Consider the following 15,842-nt stretch of genomic DNA (forward strand, 5'->3'; position numbering starts at 1 on the left):
ATATGGTAAACTGTCCATACAATAATACATTAAAATCGTTCCAAAAATTCTTGTTTTTTATATTCTGTACTGCATTACGATGGAGATGCATGCACAAAGGTAGTGTGGTATACTAGGAAATACTTCTAAGATAGCCTCTCTCATAGCACGGTCTCCGTCTATCACAACGCCTCCGGGTAGTTTTTCTGACATGATTTTCAAAAATTTCTTCAGTGCCTACTTGAAAGTTTCAGACCTTTCATCTGAGAGCAGGGCGCATTCAAAGATAGTTGTTTGCCCATGGTGGTTGGTCCCTGAAAATATGACTAAGAGCTTGTTGTAGACATTTTTCTTGTAAGTGGTGTCAAAAGCGAGTATATTGCCAAAACATTCGTAATCAACAACGCTTGCTCCATCAGCCCACACCAAAATATCCAACCTACCATCCTTTAAGGTGAACTTTCCTAGAAATAACGGGTCACTGTTTGCCTTGGACAACAGATAGGCCAACGCAGCAAATGCATCACCGTCTTTCACTTTGCCACGCCTAGTCTTACTAATGTGGTTATGTAAGTCTTTGCTAGTAAAACCCACTTTATCGTATCCACCTTTTTGGGAAACCATGTAACCCATTATGTGGCAAGTTTTAACACCACATGCTCGCAAGCTGTCTGATTGTGTTTTATCGGCCTCATTAAACCCACGATTCACGACAATAAGATGTCTGTACTTAGGTGGACACAGTTGATGATTGTGTTCACTCTCAAAGACACTAACTTTTCACTTACCCGTTCTATAGTGACGAATGAACCGAATCCTCTCCCTACAGTTGACACGAGTAATTGCCCTATGCTCCTTTTGCCGATTGTCCCTTTAAGGTGCTTCCAATATCTTTCTCCTGCTTTATTGCAAACCAACTGTCTTGTATTAATGTTGTCATTAGTATCCACTGTCTTCAAATCTTTTCGGGACACAAATCCATAGCACTTGGCATATTTGGCGTAAAATTCACAAACTTGAGATTCTGTATCAAACACCAGTCCCCATATGTCTTCGATGGTCAAATCAGTTATCAACTTTTTAAAACCATCAGCATTAATTATATCTGCCTCTGCTTCATCTACAGTTACATCCACCATATCATCACTTTCATCAGAACTGTACTCATACTCAACACTTAAATCCTCAGATTGATCACCATCTTTATACGACTCTTTGCCATCATTCTCCATGACTGAACTTTAAATTTTAACATGTTAGGTACTAAATAAATGCTAGGAGAATGGAATAGGCAAAATGAACTCAATTTTTTATGATTAAAATTATTTGTTAATCAAATTCTATGAAACCTAAGAGCTATTAGTGCATAAGAATGTTATTTATATGACAACCAAGAGTTACGAAAAAAATTTTTCTTACTTATTAACTTTCTATGGTCTTTCTTTTGAAAACAAGAATACAACGAATTCAAATTAATATGAAATGACTTATTATCTAGGAGCATAAAGAAAGAAAATTGAGTATGATCCACTGTAATTTTCTTTTTATTCTTTTTGCACTTTTTCTAGTGATAAAATTCACTCAATGCACCTATTTTATTTCAACTACCCTATTCTAAGATCACAATTTTAGTCACATGCTTCTCTGGTAACTTACCCTCGTGAAAAGTGTTCTATTTGATAAAGTAAGGATAACAATAATGTTAGATATTAGATAAATCTATATGAGATAATAATAAGTGAAGCATTTAGTAATAGTCATTGTTACAACATACCTTATTTCTTAATCTGTTACACTGACGCATCCATATCCAGCCTGGAGTTGCTTTAAAGCATGCTAAAGAAGGAACAGAAAGCTCAGCTTTCTGGTTTGCTTTTAGAAGAAAACAGAGTTACACCAACAAAAAAGTTAACAATGACATTATCAGAGAACCACATTTGTTTAGTTTTTCTTTTAATAGAGGTATCATCATATAAGTACTTCTCCATATAATTATGAAACTCCATATTTATTTAATAATATTCAAATAAGCTGACCATTTTTATTTTGTATATTCTTATGCAATGTCGATGCACCAGGAAAGTTTTAGGTGACTTTGTGATCACCACATTATGTAAACTTTCACACTCTTGCTAAGAAACTAGTCAGCAGTACTCTGTAACTTTAGGTTTTGTTTTTCTTCTAAATCTACCTTTTACGTTACTCTCCAGGTAGAGGAGGTGTACAACTTTTTCCAAGATGATTTGTTAACAGAGGACATTCTCATATTAGACACTCTATTTATTTATTCCAATTAATTGAGCACATACTAGAAGCCTATTAATTAATTGATCATTACATTAACATATTCCAGATAATCAAGAATCTAATCTCAATAAAATTGCAATTCCAAATCAATAAAACAGAAATTTACTCTTATGGGTGATAAAAGCAACCAAAGCTTATTCAGTGAAAATTAATGAATAAGGAAACTCGCAGAAGCAAAAACTAAGTTCAAAGGCATTAAGGAAAAGAATTAATAAACAAAACCTAAGCATAAATCCACATGAAAAAGAGAGAAACAGAAGTAAGCCAAAATAAGATATGTGCATCTTCCATGATAGTTTAACTATCAAAATGATCATAACTCCTACTGCATGAAATTCCAGTCCCTAAATCTTCATTGAAGGCGAATAGGTGATCATCAAGACATTCATAAAAACCACAACCTCCAATAATTGATAATATTTCCAACACATATTAGCCTAGCATCTTATGTAATATCAGTACTAGGTGCTAATACCACATATCCAAAACAAAGTTCAAACACTTTGCTGTATCTTCATTCCTTATTCACAAATTAGTCCTTAAAAAATTTTTCATTACTATTATTAACATATTACCATAACAAGACAGCTATTGGCACTAAGACATCGACCAATAAAGTATTTCCATAATCCATCTTAAGAACAATGCCATTTGAAATAAGATAATTACCTTAGTAATAGACTTTTGAGCACTCAAGCAAGTCACAACATCTTTCACCTCTGCAGTAACACCAAGGATTGGATGCAGTTAAATTATATGGACAGTTTTGGTATGTAATAATTCAATATTTGAAAGAAACAGAAAAATTGATTTGAAACTTACTAGAGTAAAATTGAACCTTTTTATCTAACTTGCGATTGACCTTCGATTCCGCCCTGCAAAAGCGAGAGAAGAACATAAATAACTGCAAATTCTAGCTCAAGTCGCAAAGTAGATTTTAAACCTTGGAAACTAGGAAACCAGAGAAGGAGGGGGAAGATATTAACTTTTTCCCTGGCCACGGACAGAGAAGCCAACGAGGATGGGGACGACGTGCCGAGCTACCTGGGTTCCGGACAGAGGGAAGAGGAAGAAGTGGAAGCGCTGAGCCTGGGAACGCCGCAGCAAAGAACTGGCTGGTCAGTTGTTTTGGAGTAGGGAGGGAAGTGGCATACTGAGAAAAATAAAGAAGTCAGACAGAGCAGCCAACTACCATGCTCAATCAATATACCAGAAAGATTTATTCTAATAGTTCTCGTAGACCTTTGAGAAAGAGGCATTCAAAGAATTTTCATAGAGGAGAAAGACGCAGCGCTTGCCCAGTTGAGTGGTTTAGCCTTCCTTCTCCTTTAGGTTCCTTAAATTCCGTGGGTGGTGTAACTACCGAAATCAATTATTGCTAGAGTTTTGCCATTTTGGGGTGCTTCAGAAGGGAGGGGACACAAATGATATTAGGAGAAGATAAAGAACATATTGATTTTTTATTTTTTTGATGTGTTTTGCTTTACTTCAGAGGAGGACACTAATGATTAAGGAAATTGGAGAAGATGAAAAAAGATTGATTTTTGGTTTTTTTTATGTTTTTGTTTTACTGTTTAAATTATTTGAATTTATAAAATTAGGATTAATTGAATTCTAAAATTTGATTAATTTAAAAGGGTAATTTTGTCTAATCAAATAAAGTAAGGATGTTTAAGACTTTTTATAAAATTAAATAAAAAATATATTTTTATTTTTATTTTTATTTAATTAAAGAGGTATATTAGTAAAAGTGGTGATATAATATATATTTAAAAAAATTAAATGCTGATGTGAAAAATAAATTTCATATAACTTATTACTATTTGTCCATATTTTAAACGTATCGGTACGTATGAATTTATTATCGTACCGTAACAAATACCAAATAAAAAATGAAACATGGTACGCGGTGATAAAAAGAGACTAATACATATTTGTGAATTCGATAATATCTTAAAAAATAAATGATCAATTTTAAAAGGATCAATAGAATTTAGAAGAGACACCAAAAAAAATAGAATTTAGAAGATGAATAAATTTTTCAACAAATTCTCTCAAAAAAATTGTGTGATCAAAGATCAAATTAAAATTTTAATTATGGGTACTTTTAATTTGCAAAAAAATATTCTATTAATTCTAATATTTTTTATACTGATAAGGATAATTATAAAATTTTAAAAATAATATAAAAATTCAATTAAAAAAATAAAAAATATAATTATAAATTTAATAAACAATAAAAATGAACAAAATAATCAAACATAATTTTAATTTATGTCCTTACTACACATGTCGACTAAACCTATCTTATTTTTTATGCACTACATAACCTAAATTTGACCACCCAAATTTTCCACGTGTCAATTACTGCGTAATTCTTTGTATTCCTTCCCCTATATATTGGAAATTGGTTTTGTTTCCTACTAGTATAGAAGTCACAAGTTCCCGAGTCACGCGTTGGATATATCTTTTGACGAAGAAAAACAAATGGATGAGTTTTATGATGCCTTTTATTATGGTGCTTAAATTGTTTATTTTTTTTAAAAAATAAAAAATAAAATATTTAAAATAAAAAGTAAAATATTTAAAATTTATTAAATATTATTTATTTATCTTTTTTAGTAAGTTAGACATAATATCAAAGACACTATAACATTCACCAAAACAAACAAATGGTTATATTTTACCGGTTTTAAGGCATCTACATGATGAGGCTTGAATGTCATGTTTACTCTCTTCTCCTTGCTCTGTTTGTTATTATCACAAAATCAGTATAAAATACACTCGGGCACAATAACAATAATTTTAAAGTAAACACTTATTTATGTTATACCATCTATTAAATTTATTATCATTTCAATTTAGATTTATAATATATTATTCTCGTAGTACTTATATTATTTCTTATGATTTTGTTATAAAAAATTTAAGAGCGATAGAAGCAAAAAATTTGTATCTAAATTGACAGAGATACCGAAGATTAGAATAAATGGCAAAAAAAAGTCGACAGAAAGTAATATTTTACATATCTAATAATTTATATTAGATAATTCAAAAAAGAAAATTAAAGTCTTAATTTAAATTTAAATTATTTTAATCCGATACCATAAGTGCAACTTGAGAGATTAAAGGTGAGTGAGGTCAACACTTTGAGAAAAGTCTTACTCGACTCTATCTCGTCTGACTAATTTCTTTATTTATTTTTTTAAATTTCGTATCGTAATTATTTAAAAATTATGATTTATGTTTAGATAGAAGAAATCAATCTAACTCAAGAGACATTAAAAGATAAGACCAACATATCAAAAATAGAAGTGGCCGAAGTTCAAGATGCAGCTACAACTAAAAAACTAGGATTGCCACAATATCCTATGCATCATTATTCAGTAGTCCATCCTTATCAACTTTATAGTGGAGTCCTTTCTATTTCTTTTCATTCTGTTCTAAATGGCATGGCGTACTTCAACCAATATCCTTCTATTGTCGGAATTATATAATATCCTCAGTTTTTCCATGTCTCGTCGCATTCTAGTGGACCCAGTGATAACAATACATGGGTTAGACTTTTGAATGATGTCATAAATAATAAAAAGGCATAAAAATAAAAAAGGTATTTGATAGATAAAAATAGCTTTTTACATAAGATATCTAAACATAAAATCACATTTATTTTTATAAAAAATTAAAAAAATCGTTAAAAAAATCTTTTCTAAAAATAACGTCCAAATAAATCTTAAGTCTTGAGTCCTCTGATCTCAATCTTTATAGCCACCACACAATAATAAGTCTTAGTCCTCCCCTTGCAATCCTAATCCTAATACCTCATACTAAACTATCTTGTACTAAACGCTAAGGTAATGTTTGTTTTGAGGTATTGAGACAGAGATTAAGAAGCTGAGATTCAATATCATGTTTGTTAGTTCAGAAACGGGTACTAAAATTTCTGTTACTGTTTCTAAAATTTTAGTATTTTAGTACATCCAAAAATTAGGAACACAGGAGACTAAAATTTTTAGAAATGGAGACTGAAACTTTAATAATATTTTATACTTAAAAATATCCTCATTTCAATTAATTAATTCTAATGTACAAATTAAATTAGAGTTTCATTCTTGTTTCAATTTCTGTCTTTTTATACTAAACAGAATATTGAGATTTATTTAAATTTCTGTCTCTCATTTTGTACCAAACAGAATACTCAATCTCGATCTTTCTATTTCTATCTCTCCACCAAACGCTGCTAAGTTATTGAAAAACGACATCCTGAAAACCATGAATAAGTTCTTCGGATCAAACTCGATCCAACTAGTTTTTTCTATCCTGCTCGGAAAAAGACATCGTATTGGTTTTTTTTTTTAAACAAAAATTGACAAAACAGAAGCAGCCTCTCAAGCCTTCCTCGCCTCAGTCCTCACCTTCAGGACTCAGAACTCAGTTATATAGAAATCACAGTGGAAAAAAAAAGAAAAGAAAAGTGAAACAAGAGAGAAAAAGCGGAGTAGAACAAAAAGGGAGGCTGCGACGGCGGATCCATCTGGAACGGTGTGGCAGTGGTGGCTTTGAACGGCATAGTTTCGAAACAGCGTGACAACTGGACGTACAGTTGCAGGATTGCGTGGCGTGGTGATGGCAGTTCCTGAACGGCGTTATTCGGCGATGGTTCTTATGGAATGACGATGCTACGACAAAGGTTGTAACAAGGTGTGGGAGGGAGTGGCAAAGCCGTGAACGACGAGCACAATGGCGAGTGCTTCAGTAGAGTAGAACAGAGAGTGAATCAAAGAGAGGGAAGAAGAGCTGGAGAAGAGTAGCCGCATATGATGCTGCTGCTATTTTTGTTCTTTATTTTTGTCATTCATAAATTTACTAACGTCCAAAATAAGATTTTTCTATTATTTATTTATTTACTTATTTACTTATTTATTTATTTGTTGTAATTATTTTTATTTTTAAAATACTAGTATAATAAATTTAATTTAAAACGATAAAAATAAAAAATTTAGGAATTAAAATACAATTACATTGATAAATAATTTTTTGTGTGTGGTTATTCTTTGTCATTTTATAATGTATAATATTATAAATTTTATACATAATTAAACTTTGATTGCATTTTAACACGTTGGACCTTGAGTTGATTGCATTTTATTGTAAACTTAGTATGGATTTTTTCTATTATTAGATTCACATGTTTAATTTAATTTAATTAACGTGTTTTTTTTTTCAAAAAGTAAATTTGCATTACTTAATAATATAAGGAATACAAATGTTCATTAAAGAATTAAATAAATCAAAAACAGATTCTCTCATACATACATCACATTTCAGTGATAAAATAAAACACTTGATAGAAACGTAGAAGTGAAACAACAACATTAGGTTATAGTAAAAAAATTCGAACTCTTAAAATTTCTTGATGCATTTTCTTGGTGGCTTTCACAATTTCTAGGACCAACTTCTCTCTCTCTCTCTGATCAAATATAAATTTATTCTTCCCTTATATAATTTTCAACATAAAAGAGCGATATACTCTATCTTCTCCCTTCTGTCATTCTCTGTTCTAGCAGCTTCAAATCTTCTACTCCACCAGTCAGTAAAATTCGGTTGGACCAGCTCTCCAACATCTAAGTTTATAGGGGGACAGTATTATGCTGGTGCCGATTCGGGATAGAAGAAGAGACAGTGCAATATGGTTTCCTCAGCAACTTGGCATCTTGAACAAATTGGTGAAGTTGACTGGAATCTTCGGTAGATTAGTTCCATACTTCCATTAACATGTTTATTTTAAATTTTGATTCCGTGTTGTACTTTAGTTTGTATATTTTAAAATTTGTATTAGAATATATTTATGTTTTTGTGTACTTATTTATAATTTTATTTATTATTTTATTATAAAATAGTTATTTTAGTTCAACTAGTAAAGTAATTTGATGATCGATTTGATTTTTAAAATTTTAATAATCAATCATCAAATCAACTACTCATATAAAATATAAAATTTATTATCTATTATTAAAATTAGGTTTTTCAATTAATATTATAGTTAATGTGGCATATTTTTAAAATTGTTTTTTATTTATTTTATTTGATTTATTTAAATATATTATTTATTTATTTGATTTGAGTGAAAGAAATATTAAATTATTTAATGTTTATTTTGACCATATTAACTATAACTATTTAATTACATTAATTTTTAATTTGACTCAAATAAATGAACTAATTTTATTTAAATTTGCATTAATTTTTTCGTCTAATGATCTATTTAAATATTATTTATTTATTTGATTTAATTAAGATAAATATTAAATTATTTAAATTATGTTTGACTACATTAACTATAACTAATTAATTATATTAATTATTTAATTTCACTAAAATAAATAAACTAATTTTCTTTTAATTTGTATTAATTTTTTTGTCTTACATATTTATAATATATTATTTATTTATTTAACTTAATTTATTGATCCAAATTAAATAATTATAATTAATTTATTATATCAATTATTTAATTTTTAATTTTAATTTTTTACATATAAATTATGTAAATTTCAGTTTAGTTCTCCTCAGAATTTTATTTTAATATTATTTTATTGTATAATATTTTTAACCTCCTCTAATATTTCATCTAGCTCCACTCCTGAGTCACTGTTCACTAAAATTTTTTTTCATTTCTTCCTTAATCTTAAATATTTTTATTTTAAATTTTAGATTTTTATTCATTATTTACTTTTTAATTTTTGGTGACTTATTTACTTTTTAATTTTAATATAAAATTTAATATTTCTATTAAAAGTAAAATATTATTTTTGTCCCTAATATTTGGACTAAATTCTAATTTGGTCTCCAACATTTCAAACCTACTATTTTAATCCTAAAAATTTTCAAACATGCTATTTCAATTCCAAAAAAGTTTTAAATGGGTTCAATATTGTCCTACTATTAAATTTGATACAAACAATTCACATATTAAAGAGCCAATAATATTCAATTTCAGTATGTAAGTAAAATCGATCTGCCAACGATCACTAATATAAAAATTTTTTCTTTGAATTTTGAAGTGTTGATGATTGATTGATAGGATTTAGAATTTTGTATAAAAAGAAAATTGAAGAAAAGAAGTGTTACAAAAAGATTTTGATTATATTTTTTTTAACACATAAAAAAAAGATATAACTTAACTAGTAACGTTATTAACGCTTATGTCATTGATTTCTTTAATTATTAGTATTAAATTTAGGGGGAGACTCACATAAAGACGGCCAAAATAACTTTTTTTAAAGTTGCTGATGTGTCATTCTATGATTGGTATTTTATAAAACCGGTTAATAAAATTTATTTTTAAACCAGATGCTTAAAATCCGGTTCAACCCAGCTGGTTTGAATAAACCGATCCGAGTCTTTTCCTTTTTTGCCCTTTTCTTCGATCTCCCAAAGGATGTCGTTTCATAATCCCTTCTCCTCCCTTAACCTCACTTTCATAGAAGTTCTCTCATCTCTCATATCTCATTGACCCAAGTTTTCTCCTTCTATCAGCATCATCCGACAAGCTCGTCGTCGGTCTCCTCCAGTCTCCTATCTCGCGTGCCTTCCTCGCCCTCGTCGTCACTGGCGGCAGTAGCAGCAGCTCCCTGACCTGGACGTCGTCGCTGCTCCGTCTCTTGTCGCTGCCTCGCAATCAGTTTCGTGCCGTCATTGCGTCCGTCGACGTCGAGACAGAAGCAGCAGGTCCCCGACTTCCTCCTCGCCTTCAGCAACTCGTCGACCTCCTTCGCACAACCTGGTCCCAATCAGGTGAGTTTTCAACAAATTTTCTTCTTCGTCTGTTTTGTGTTTGGTTGTTGTGTTTGATTTTTTTTGTCAAAAATAATCACATTGAGTGAAGATCACCAATATCGGCACATGGGTATTCATAAAAAGATGAACTGTATGAATGATTGAAGCCAAAATTGGGATTTTTACTATTTTATTAATAATTGTATAATTGGGATCAAACAGAATTAAACGGGTTATGCAAAAAACTGGTAACTAAAATTAAAATGGATTTTGAAATAAAAAGTAGCGAATTTAAAGTGTTAGAAAGATGCCAATCGTACCCAGAACTCACAGAAGAAGAAGAACAAGAAGAACTTGGAGGTGTAGTAGCACTAGTAGTGTTCCAATCACTATCACTCTTGTCATGATCAGCATTATTCTTTTGAATGCTTGGTTGTTGAAGCATTATCACCTCTTTTGTGTCCCTTAATTCTAAGTTCATATTAGGTGCAGTAGATCGAGTAGGTGCTCTTCTCTTGGAAGCTTTTAATGCAGCAATTGTCAATGGTGGGAGGGAAGGAGGAATAATCATTCAAAGATTTCATGAAGCAATAAATTTTCCTCCTGATCCAATGTGAGTTCCACTAGTTCTTTATCTCATTATATGTTCTTCCTGGTAAATGCCCTGCTATCACTGACCACCTACATTTATTACATACCAAACAAAACATCATCAAAATAGAATTAACTATTTCCCACTCAGATACAAGAAACTACTTTGGTAAATTATGATTTATTCATTTCTTTAAAACTGTAAACACATGCTAATTTGCATATCCTCTTGCATTAACATTAGCTTATGCTGGTTGGTTATTATTAAGTTATTAACTTACAACTGAGAAAAATTTAACTTTGGAAAAATTATCATTTTATTTTCAGTTTTGATTAATTTAATGTTTCATATTAGTCTTAGTTAGGAATATAATTGATGTTTCTTTTTCATTATATCAGATTCCTTCTATATGTGTAGTGCTAGCTTCTATAGATTCACTCAAAGCTAGCTAATTAAGCATATCACTATTATATTCGTGTATCATCAGACTAAACTGCAAACATTTATCTTTAGGTATTAAATAACAATTTAATTAAACATATCAACTTGTGATTAGAGAGAGGCAGCATATATTTATATATATACCTATTACCAAGAACAGCATGCAACTTGACAATGATCTCTTCCTCTTGGGGAGTGATGTTGCCTCTCTTGACATCTGATCTGAGGTAGTTTATCCATCTGAGTCTGCAACTCTTACCACACCTTAAGAGTCCAGCATTCTTGGGCAACGACCTCCATGAACCCTCCCCATGTTCTTCTATGTATTAAGTCAATATCCTATCTTCTTCAGCTGTCCATCTTCCTCTCTTCAACCCTACTTTCTCACAGCATGGAGCTCTTCCCATCGTTGATGATGATATGCTAACAACACCTACCAATAGAATGATGATAGTAGTTGCTTCATGCAAATGCAATGAAACTATATATATATAGGTAGATACCAAATCATTTTGAACATAAGAAGGAAATATTTGGTTTTTGGTTATCTTTCTTTTAAGAGCATAATATATACCATGGAACTTCAGCTTGGACCTTTGGGTTACTGAAAATTTCGACAGCTTTATGTCTCTTGTTTGTAGGGATAGGCTCACCCTGTGGTGTGTAGGAATCGCAAATTACCTATGCAAGAAAAAGATTATATTAAATCACACTAACTTCATAATATTTGTGGTGTAACAGTTAACAATTCCTCTTTGTATGTTGTGTTTTCTCTCATTAACTTGGTTTTAATTTATCAATTTTTGATTTAAAGTTTGAGTTGCATACAGGGCTCTTGTTAACTTCCATTTTAGTCTATTTTTTTAGTTTAGGTTAAGATGTCTTATGAAGCTATCTCCTACTTCTACCTGTTTTTGTTTATGCAAAAAATGTTCACTTTTTTACATATATAGAATTAGAAAGAAAACGAGTCTGGGTGCAATGGATGTTGATTCGGAGCCACTCAATTCACAAGAGAACGTTGAAGATTGCTTGATGACCAGTGTGGAAGAGAATGTAAATTGCACTTGTGATTGCGGTGGCAGCAGTAGCAAGTGTGTTGTTGTGACGGCCGATGATATTATAAACCAGACATTTGAAACATCAGATGCAGCTTATAACTTGTATGTGCGTTATGCAAGGTGTGTCGGGTCCGGAGTTCGCAAGGGTGATATAGCACGTGGAAAAGATGGAACACAACGCAGAAGGCGATTTTTTTGCAACAAGGAAGGAAAGAGAGCCGATAAATACATCTCTAATTTGAACAGGAAAAGGGAGCATAAAGCACTGACTCGTACGGGTTGTGAAGCCATGCTTGCGGTGTACTTTGATGCCAAAACTTCAGCTTGGAGAGTTAAAAAATTAGTTGAGAAGCACAACCACGATCTTGTCCCCCAATGCTTGGTACACTTAATTCCAAACCACCGTGGGATGAATGAGGCTCAAAAAGCTCAGGCAAACACCATGCACTATAATGGTCTTCCAAGCTCTAAGATAATGGGACTAATGGTAGGCCAAGCTGGGGGTTATGCTAATGTCGGGTTCACAAAGAAGGATCTGAATAACCACATTGAAAGAACTCGTCGTGCAAAGCTCATTGGTGGGGATTCTAATGCAACAATTAGCTATCTACTTGGAAAAGCCGATGTTGACCCCATGGCCATTGCAAGGTACAGTGCTACTGATGAAAGTCGGCTGGCGAATCTATTTTGGGCAGATGGCATTTGTAGGGCGGATTATCAGTGCTTTGGAGATGTGCTTGCATTTGATACAACCTATCGGAAAAATAAGTACAGAAGACCGTTGGTTATCTTCTCGGGTTGTAACCATCACCGTCAAACATGCATATTTGGCTTTGCCTTGATAGAGAATGAACAAACAGCAACATATACGTGGTTGTTGCAAAACTTCTTAGATGTCATGCTGAACAAGTCTCCTAGTGTTGTGGTCACAGATGGTGATGAGGCAATGAAGGCAGCAATTCAAGAAATCTTTCCAAATGCAACTCACCGATTATGTGGTTGGCACATTCAGAGAAATGTAACAGCAAACATAAAAAGCAAAGGTTTTTCCGACGACTTCAGAAGATGTTTGTATGCTCCATGGCATCCGAATGAATTTGAAGGATATTGGGAGAATATGATAAAAAAATATGGGTTGGAGGAAAATGAATGGGTACTAGATGAGTATCAAAAGAGGAAAAGCTGGGCAAGCGCCTACTTGCGAGATAAATTCTGTGCTGGATTTAGAACAACATCAAGGTGTGAAGGGATAAACAACTTCATCAAGAGGTTTATTGGCATTCGTCAAAGTCTTTTAGAGCTAGTCCAGAATCTTGAACATGCTCTCAGGGATTATAGACATAACGAATTAGTTTCTCAATTTAAGACGGTGTACGGAGAGCCTGTGTTAACAACTCGCTTAGCTGCATTGGAGCTTTGTGCTGTAAATTTTTACACACGGGAGATGTTTGGCAAAGTAAAAACAGAAATTGAAGGAGTGGCTGCATTAGATGTTATAAATGAGGAAAATATATCAACTACTGTTGTTTTAAAAGTTAAGGAGTATGACAGAGGGCAACATATATACACCGTACTTTATGAGCGCAACACCGAGAATATGGAGTGTGAATGTAGTAGGTGGAGTAGTGAAGGCATTCCCTGTAGCCACATGTTTTGTGCCATGAAAAGGCTAGGTTTACAGAAGTTGCCAGAAAGTCTTCTTTTGAGAAGATGGTCCAAGGATGCCAAAAAGTATCCGGATGAAAGTTCAGCTGGAAGCACTGTGCAAGATGGAGAAAGAGATTTTTTAATGCGCTATGGCGCATTGTCAGTGGCAGCTACGTGGATGGTATTCTTAGGAGCTCAAGATGGTCCTTCTTTCCATGACACTATGAATGAAGTTTCTCGTTTGACCAAAATACTAGAGCAAAAGTCGTGCTTGAAAAGAGGAACAAGAGATTCTCCCATGCCGAACTTTGTTGGTGACCCTTCAGTTGTCAAGACAAAAGGTGCACCAAAGGGAAAAAAAGAGAGTAGAAAACGGAGGTGCACTAAATGCAACAATGCTGGTCATGTAAAGAAGAATTGTCCTGTGAAGAATGAGGGTGACAATTTGGGTGATAAGATTAGTGGTGGCACACAGGCTAGCTTTGGTGTAGAAGAGGTCAGTCAAATTCAAAATGGCATTATGCATTACTTGAATTAAAATAACCTGTTAAATTTTATGTCGTAGTTATACTTGATAGCAAGTTTGAGTTTATGCCTTCTTTTGTCACAGGAGCTTCCCAAAGACCCTATGGCTTCTCAAGGGACGCAAGCTAACAATGATGATTTTCAGCAAAAATAAAAACTAGTTCAGTTATATTTTCAGCAACAAATTCAAATGCAGTGATGAATTAGGGCAACAAAACTGAAAAAAAAAGACCAGAGAAATTTATCTGAGGGCGGGGAGGAAGCTGATGGCGAGATTCAAAGTATGAAGACGACAACGACGACCAACCTCGGGACCGGCTACTTCTGCCGCCGGAAACGACAAGCGCGAGAAGGCGCACGACTAAGTCTGAGACGGTGAGGAGCCATGTGGAGCGACGACAGCGACGACGACGACGACCAGTTCCGGGTCTGGGTGCTTCTGCCGCCGGCGTCAACGAGCTCAGGGAAGGCGTGCGAGTGCGACTGAGTGCCAGATGGTGACGACTGGCGACACGGAGAGCGACAAAAACCTTGAGTTGAGTGCGAGACCCGAGACGAGAGAGGGAGAAAGCTTGAGATCGCGATAGTGAGCAGAGAGATGAGACGAAGGAGACGAAGGAGATGCTGATTGCTGGGGCTAGGGGTGTTTTGGGGTTAGATTGAAAAATTGGTGAGCCATTGAGATTGAGTTTGTCTTGGCTTGGGCTTGGGCTACCAAGAGTTAGGGTTTTTTTTTAACAAAAAAGGGACTTAATTGTAATTTTATATTTTTATAGATTTAAATGTCTGTAAAATAAAATTAAGGATATATTTGTCATTTTGATGAAAAATTTAAATATGATTTGGTTTAAATTATGTAAACCGATTGGATCAAATCGTTATAATCAACCGATTTTATTTTAGTTTAATCAAAATATTTTATTAACCGGCTTAATATTTTGTCCAATAACAATGTGACACGTATACCGTCTTTAAAAAAAGACGTTTTTGATGTGTTTATCAGAGTGGCCACCTTAAATTTAATGGTAGGACCACATTAAACTTATTTGAAATTTTTTGAGACAGAAATAGAACGTTTAAAATGTTAGGGATCAAATTAGAATTTGACCCAAACATTAAAGACCAAAATAATATTTTACCTTTCTATTAATATTTTCTTGCAATTTATTATTCAATAGTTATATATGTCTACTTTTAATTATATGATTATGAATATTTTTTTAATTTATTAAAAAAATACAATTTTGTTCTTTCCTTTTTATTTTACCTATTTTTATATTTCATAGTTTATTTATAGTAAAAAATCACATATACCAGAAGAGAATATCAGTTTTTTACCTATTACTCTTTCATCCGGTAATATTTTTTTCTTCTATGATGCATTATTTTTATTCTTTTGATTTTATTATAAACTATAAAATATTATTATTTATTATTGTACTCGATCTCTTTTATTCTTTTTATTTTGTTCGTATTTAAATTTTTTTAATTTTTATTATAAATTTTATCTT

The 15,842-nt window shown here is 32.4% G+C and overlaps 2 protein-coding genes across 2 annotated transcripts; one reads left to right on the forward strand and one right to left on the reverse strand.

Annotated features, from left to right (window-relative positions):
- Positions 1-216: 216 nt before the first annotated feature.
- On the reverse strand, positions 217-1,211 carry LOC107467138 (protein FAR1-RELATED SEQUENCE 5-like). Its single transcript, XM_016086178.1, has 2 exons — positions 768-1,211; positions 217-669 (listed from the first exon to the last, which is right to left on the reverse strand). Exons 1-2 carry the CDS (start codon positions 1,209-1,211, stop codon positions 217-219), a joined length of 897 nt encoding a protein of 298 aa, XP_015941664.1.
- A 10,868-nt stretch (positions 1,212-12,079) lies between these two features.
- On the forward strand, positions 12,080-14,485 carry LOC107466209 (protein FAR1-RELATED SEQUENCE 5-like). Its single transcript, XM_016085200.3, has 2 exons — positions 12,080-14,302; positions 14,417-14,485. The coding sequence occupies exons 1-2, from the start codon at positions 12,080-12,082 to the stop codon at positions 14,483-14,485; spliced, it is 2,292 nt and encodes a 763-aa protein (XP_015940686.2).
- The last annotated feature ends 1,357 nt before the right edge of the window (positions 14,486-15,842 follow it).

The sequence above is a fragment of the Arachis duranensis genome, chromosome 1 (assembly GCF_000817695.3).
Source record: "Arachis duranensis cultivar V14167 chromosome 1, aradu.V14167.gnm2.J7QH, whole genome shotgun sequence".
NCBI lineage: Eukaryota > Viridiplantae > Streptophyta > Magnoliopsida > Fabales > Fabaceae > Arachis > Arachis duranensis.

Coding starts and splice junctions, on each gene's coding strand:
- LOC107466209 (XM_016085200.3), top strand. CDS start 12,080: ATGGATGTTGATTCGGAGCCACTCAATTCACAAGAGAACGTTGAAGAT. Junction 14,303..14,416: donor CTAGCTTTGGTGTAGAAGAG/GTCAGTCAAATT, acceptor CTTTTGTCACAG/GAGCTTCCCAAAGACCCTAT.
- LOC107467138 (XM_016086178.1), bottom strand. CDS start 1,211: ATGGAGAATGATGGCAAAGAGTCGTATAAAGATGGTGATCAATCTGAG. Junction 670..767: donor CATTCGTCACTATAGAACGG/GTAAGTGAAAAG, acceptor GGGTTTAATGAG/GCCGATAAAACACAATCAGA.